We start from the raw sequence: 6,323 nt of genomic DNA on the forward strand, positions 1-6,323 counted from the left end.
GCGTGGTTGACGATAATTTTGGGGTGATTTGTGGAGTTTTGGGGTGATCTTGGGGTAATTTTGGGGTGATTTCAGTGGCATTTGGGACGACTTGAGGTAATTTTAGGGTGATTTGTGGGCATTTGAGGGGATTTGTGGGTATTCGTGGTAATTTTGGAATGATTTATGGGTATTTGTGGTGATTTGGGGGTGTCTGTGGGTGTTGGAGGTGATTCGTGGGTATTTGAGGTGATTTGGGGCGATTTGGGGGTGTTTCGGGGCAATTTTGGGGTGATTTGTGGGTATTTGAGGTGATTTGGGTGGTGTTTGGGGGTTTTAGTGTAATTTTAGGATGATTTGGGGGTATTTGGGGTGATTTGGGGTGATTTGGGGTGTTTTGGGGGTGATTTGGTGGTATTTGGGGGTATTTGGGGGTATTTGGGGTGATTTGGGGGTATTTGGGGTGATTTGGGGTGATTTGGGGGTATTTGGGGTGATTTGGGTGGTGTTTGGGGGTTTTAGTGTAATTTTAGGATGATTTGTGGGTATTCTTGGTGATTTGGGGGTGATTTGGGGGTGATTTGGGGTGATTTGGGGTGATTTGGGGGTATTTGGGGTGATTTGGGGTAATTTTGGGAGGATTTGTAGGTATTTGGGGTGCTGGGGGGACTCTCACCGGTCTGCCCAGGGGCGTAGAGGGGTTTGTCTGTCTGGACCAGGATCACCCCCCGGGGCGCCCCCAGCCCCACACGCACCCCCCGGGGGGGCAGGGGGGGGCTCTGGGCCTCCAGCAGCAGCGTCTGCCCCACGGTGCCCTCCAGCACCCCACAGCGCCGGGCCTGCTCCGGGGTCACCTGGGGGGGCACGGGGTCATCGAGGGGACACAGGTTCCGCCCCCCCCCCCGCCCCACGAGGACATCCCCACGCCCCCCCAGGACCCCCCTGTCCCCCTCCCCGCACCTCGATGTTCACGATCTGGTTGAAGTCGTTGTGGGTCCCGAGGTCGAAGGGGACCGGGGGGGTGCAGGGTCCTGCCCCACGGCCGCCCTCCCCCGGCCAGGCCGTCACCGTACCCGTCACCGGCCCCACGGCTGCCACCAGCAGCCCCACGGGGGACCCCAGGGCCACGAGCCGAGGGGCCACCAGCACCAGCCTAGGGGCACACACAGCCTGACCCATGGCTGCCCTAGACACACAGACCCCACAAACCCAGGGGCGTCTCAGAGCCCCCCCTGTCCCACAGGGACCCTACATATGCCTTGATGACCCCCTCTGCCCCACAGCTGCCCCACAGAACCCCCTTCAGCCCTACAGCTACCCCATAGGCCCACACAGACCCCATAGGATTATAACAGCCCCCAGCCCCATAGCTGAACCAGAGCCCCCCCAGCCCCATAGGTGCTCCATAGTTACACCCAGCCCCATAGCCTATCCTTCCAGCCCCAAAGCCCCCATGCAGCCCCATAGCTTCCCCAGTGAACCCCATAATCCCCCCAGCCCCATAGGTGCTCCATAGCTGCCTCCAGCCCCATAGCCCAGCCCCCAGCCCCATAGCTGCCCCAGAGCCCCCCATAGACCCCCTAGCCCTATAGATGCTCCATAGTTGCACCCACCCCCATAGCTTCCCCAGTGACTCCCATAATTCTCCCAACCCCACAGCTGCCCCAGAGCCCGCCCCCTAGTCCTCCCAGCCCCACGGCTGCCCCATAGTCCCTACTCGGGGTCCTGGGGGCTGCCCTCGAGTATCGACACGAGGAGGAGGACGAGGAGACCCCGCACCCAGCGTGGCCCCATGGTGCCGGTGTGGGGCCGCAGGGGCTGGTGGCGGAGGGTGAGGGGGTCGGGGTCAATCATTAACCCGCCGCCGCGTTCCCCCGCCAGCCCCACGGCCACTGACCCCTGGGGGGGACACGTGACTGCGGGGAAGGGGCCCGGGGGGGCAGGGGGACTTGGACACGGGGTCAATGGGGGCCCTATGGGGGCTCTGAGAGGTTATGGGGCCCTACGGGGCCTGTGAGCAGCTGTGGGGTCCTTTGGGGTCTATACAGGGTTATGGGGCACTATGGGCCTTATACAAGGTTATGGGGCCCTATGGGGTCTGTGAGAGGTTATGGGGCTCTATAGGGTCTGTGAGAAGCTGTGGGACGCTATGGGGTCTGTATGTGGTTATGGGGCTCTATGGGCTCTATACAAGGTTATGGGGCCCTATGGGGTCTGTGAAAAGTTGTGGGGCCATGTGGGCTTTATACAAGGTTATGGGGCCCTGTGGGGCCTGTGAGAGGTTATGGGGCTCTATGGGGTCTGTGAGAATCTGTGGGACCCTATGTAGTCTATTCGAGGTTATGGGGTCTATACGTAGTTATGGGGCCCTATGGGCTTTATACGGGGTTATGGGGCCCTGTGGGGTCCATATGAGGTTATGGGGCCCTGTGGGGTCTGTGAGAAGCTGTGGGGCCCTATGGGGTGTGTAAGAAGATGTGGGACACTATGGAGTCTATAGGAGGTTATGGGGCCCTATGGAGTCTGTGACAAGTTGTGGGTCCCTGTGGGGTCTGTGAGAGGTTATGGGTCCCTGTGGGGTCCATATGAGGTTATGGGGCCCTGTGGGGTCTGGAGGACAAGGGCTGACCCACGGGTCTCAACCCCTGGGCTGTGCCGTGAGGGCCCCATAGTCCCTGCTGACCCTCACGCGGTTCCTCGGGGCCCCATTTCCCGCCCCCCCTGCGGCCCTTCCAGGGGTCACCTGACCCTCAGGGGTCTCCACAGCCCCGCCCAGTCTGGCGCCATCACCCACCCGGGGAGGGGACACACGCGCTGCCCCGCCGACCAGGCCACGGCTGAAGATGTGGGGCAGGTACGGGCCCACCTGGGGGCCCTCCTGACCGGGGGGGGGGATGGGATGTCATCCCCAGCCCCCCATCTCCCCACAGCCGCTGAGCAGACGGTGACACCCCAGCGACATCCCCTTGATCCCACCGCCCCAGTGACACCCCCGTGACCCCACAGCGACCCCCTGGGCCGTCCCCAGCGACACCCCCAGGACCCCATGGGGACCCCCAGGAACGCCCCCAGATGCCATGGGGACACCCCAGCTCCTGGGAAGTTCCCTCTGGTGACACCCCTGGCACCCCCAACCCCATCTGAGACCCCCCCGGTGTCCCCAGGCCCAACCAATCCCCTCCTGTCCCTTCCACCCCGGACACCGGGTCCCCTCCCGGAGGGACGGACAGAGGGACACTGGTGACACCATCATCCCAGAGACCCCCGGGGGGGTCCCAGTTGTCATGTTTGTCCTCGTCGGGTGGGTGAGGGAAGGGGTGTGGCCACCACGTGGAGGGAGGGAGGGGGAGATGGTCAAGGAGGGGTAGAAGGGTGGAGGGCTGGGGGGATGGAGAGGAGGACGGAGCGACCAGAGAAGGGTTGGAGGAAGAGAAGGATGGTGGGAGGGATGGAGAGAGGAGGAGGGAGATGGAGAAGGGGAGAGTAGGATGAAGAGAAGGAGGGAGGGGGGGGCAGATGGAGGGGGAGCTGGAGAGATGGAGATGTGGTGGGACCAAGGAGAGGTGAGGGTGGAGGGGGATGGGGAGATGGGTGGCGGGAGGCAGGACCCGACAGAGGGAGGGAGGGGCGAGACGGGCTGACGGCCGGAGGGACACAACTCTTGCGTTGGGGTCTCCCCTGATCCCACTCCCCCAGACCCTCCCCCTACGCCACTCCCTCCCCGCTCTCCCCTCCCCCGCCCCTCTTTCCTCCCCCGCTGTCCTCACCATCGCCGCCCCTTCCTCTCCCCTCCTCCTCCTCCTCCCCCCTCCAGCTCCTGCCCCCGCGCTGGGTCCCCTTGGCCGCGGTCCCTCGGGACCCTCCGCTGATGGCCGAGACCTCCAGGAGCCGGGGCAGGAGGGACCCCCCGGAGCGGCCCCGCAGCCCCCGCCCGGCGCAGGCGTACAGGAGGGGGTTCGTGGCGCTGCTGAGGAAGGCCAAGGCGGTGGCCGGTGGCCGGATGGCTTTGGCGACCTTCTTCAAGGCCTCGTCGCCCCCTTGCAGGGCAGCCGCCACCTCCAACAAGCTGACCAGGTGGTACGGGCCCCAGGCCACGGCAAAGGCCACCACCACCGCGGCCACCAGCCGGAAGGTGCGACTGCGCCGGGACAGCCGGGTCTGCCGTAACCGCCGGACCAGTAGCCCGTAGCCGGTGGCCACGGTGGTCAAGGGGAGAGCCCAACCCAAGATGGTCTCCAGGAGGTTGTGGAGCACCAGCCAAGCCTTGGCGCTGTGCAGCCGCTTGCAGTGCCCGTCCTCCACCCGTTGGAAGAGGATGGAGGGGACAGCCAACACCAAAGCCACCAACCAAGTCACCGCCGCCACGCCGTGGACCAACGGCCCGGCCCGACCACCCGCTGCCACCACAGTCGTGGCTGGCCTGGAGACGGCCACGCACCGGTGGAGGCCCAGGAGGGCGATGAGGAAGACGCTGACGTACATGGCGGCGGCGCAGACGTAGTTACACCCGCGGCAGACGGTTGGGCCCATGGTCCATTGGCCAACGCTCAAGGCCCGGAGGTAGACGGGGCCGGTGAGGAGCGTGATGACGTCGGCCAAGGCCAAGTGGAAGACGAGGAGGACGGGGACGCTGCGGCGGCGGGCAAGGGCGCAGCTCCACAGGACCACGGCGTTGCCCGGCAGCCCCACGGCCACCGCCAGCACCAGCAGGGTCAGCCCCCCCGCCGCGCCGGGCACGGGGGGCGGCATGGCCGGTGGGGGGGACGTGGTATTGTTGGGGGACGAGAACATGGCGGTGGGGGTGGGGGTCTGTGGGGAGAGGGGGACACAGAATCCTCCGGAGAAAGTGCAGGTCTCCCTCTGCCCATCTCCCCTCCTCTTCCTCCTTTACCCCCCCCTCGGCTCTTTCCCTCCACCTTGGCATCTCCCAGACCTCCCAGTTGCCCCCCAGATCTCCCACTGGACCACCACACCACCAAGCTGCCCCACCAAACCTCCATCCCAGTTGTCGTCCCAGACCTTCCAGTTGTCCCCCAGTCCTCCCAGTGGGCCACCACCCATTTTCCCCCATCAAACCTCCTGCTTTACCCCAGCTGTCCACCCAGATCTCCCAGTGGACCACCACACCACCAGTCGCCCCCACCAAACCTCCCCCTTGCCCACAAAACCTCCCACTGCTCCCCCAAACCACCCAGTTGCTGCCATCAAACCTCCCAGTTGCCCCCCAAACCTCCCCGTCACCCCCCGTGAAGATCTTCCAGGTGCCCCCAAGGCCTTCCCCCTCCCCCCAGGCTTCTCTCCCGTACCTCGCGGACTCACGTGTCCCTTCCCAGAGCCCTGGGTGGTGGCTCCTCGGTGTCCCTGTCACCTGCGGTGGCCGTGACCGTTAGATGCCACTTCCCCTCCACCCAGCCCCAGGCCGGAAACATTCACAAAAAAGAGGAAGAAAACAAGAAAACCACAGGGGAGGAGGGGGGGCATGTGGCGGGGGAGGGACACTGGACCGTCATTCGTCCCCTGGTGGGGAGGCTGACGGCAGTGGAGACCCTCCGGGAGCTCCTCGGGATGAGGAAGGGCCTGGTTGCGCCATCCCACGTGGCGGAAGGACGTTGAGGTGCTGGGGGAGGTAGGACGGTCTACATGCCGGACGGCCAACGAACCTTCTCCTCACCCAACCTCCAGGTCCTGGCCCTAAAATCTGGGCACCCCTCAGCAGCCTCCCCCCGTGACGGGGTGACCCCAAGTGAGGAGCAGACCCTGTGGCAGTGGTGGCCCTCCATAACCCACCACACGGCAGGAATCGCCCTTTCCCATCCTCCAAACAAAGAGGCATCCTGCAGCGGGAACCAACCTTCCCCTTCCACGTCTCCCCACAAATCCCCACAATGCCGCGGACCGGCCAGTGTGGCCCAATGGGCAACGTCGACCATTTTCAACCTCTGCTGGATTTTTTTTTTTTTTTTTCCCCCTCCAAACTCACGGGGTTGGGGCCGGGCAGATGTTCTCCAGGTGGGACCTCGCTGCGACCCATTCGGAGGCTTTCAGCCACCTCGGGAAGAACTTTCCCAGGACCCACAAAATCCATGAAGGTTTGAGAAGAAAAATGATATTTTTCTTTCATTTCTTCCTTTTTTTTCTCCACTGGGATAGAGATGGGGCTTCAAATAAGGCGCTTCGTGAGCGTAATCCAGATGTTTCTGGGGTTATTCTGAGGTCAAGGATCGTTTTTATCACAAAGGCCATGGTGGAAGCACTCGGGACATCTTTGTTCTGGAGTCCCTTCCAGTGAACGTATCCTAAGGAAGAAACAAAGGAAGAAAATCAGAAAATTCTCATTAAATTTT

At 63.2% G+C, this 6,323-nt stretch overlaps 2 protein-coding genes across 2 annotated transcripts in view; both read right to left on the reverse strand.

Annotated features, from left to right (window-relative positions):
* Positions 1-1,773, reverse strand: part of LOC141972577 (complement C4-like) — a 41,865-nt gene extending 40,092 nt beyond the window's left edge. The window contains 3 exon segments of the mRNA XM_074930471.1: positions 656-833; positions 940-1,132; positions 1,697-1,773. Of these exon segments, the coding sequence (XP_074786572.1) occupies positions 656-833; positions 940-1,132; positions 1,697-1,773 (448 nt within the window).
* Positions 1,774-1,952: 179 nt separating this feature from the next.
* Positions 1,953-6,064, reverse strand: LOC141972578 (leukotriene B4 receptor 1-like). Its single transcript, XM_074930472.1, has 3 exons — positions 5,960-6,064; positions 3,839-4,788; positions 1,953-2,019 (listed from the first exon to the last, which is right to left on the reverse strand). Exons 1-3 carry the CDS (start codon positions 6,062-6,064, stop codon positions 1,953-1,955), a joined length of 1,122 nt encoding a protein of 373 aa, XP_074786573.1.
* Positions 6,065-6,323: the final 259 nt, after the last annotated feature.

The sequence above is a fragment of the Athene noctua genome, chromosome 34 (assembly GCF_965140245.1).
Source record: "Athene noctua chromosome 34, bAthNoc1.hap1.1, whole genome shotgun sequence".
NCBI lineage: Eukaryota > Metazoa > Chordata > Aves > Strigiformes > Strigidae > Athene > Athene noctua.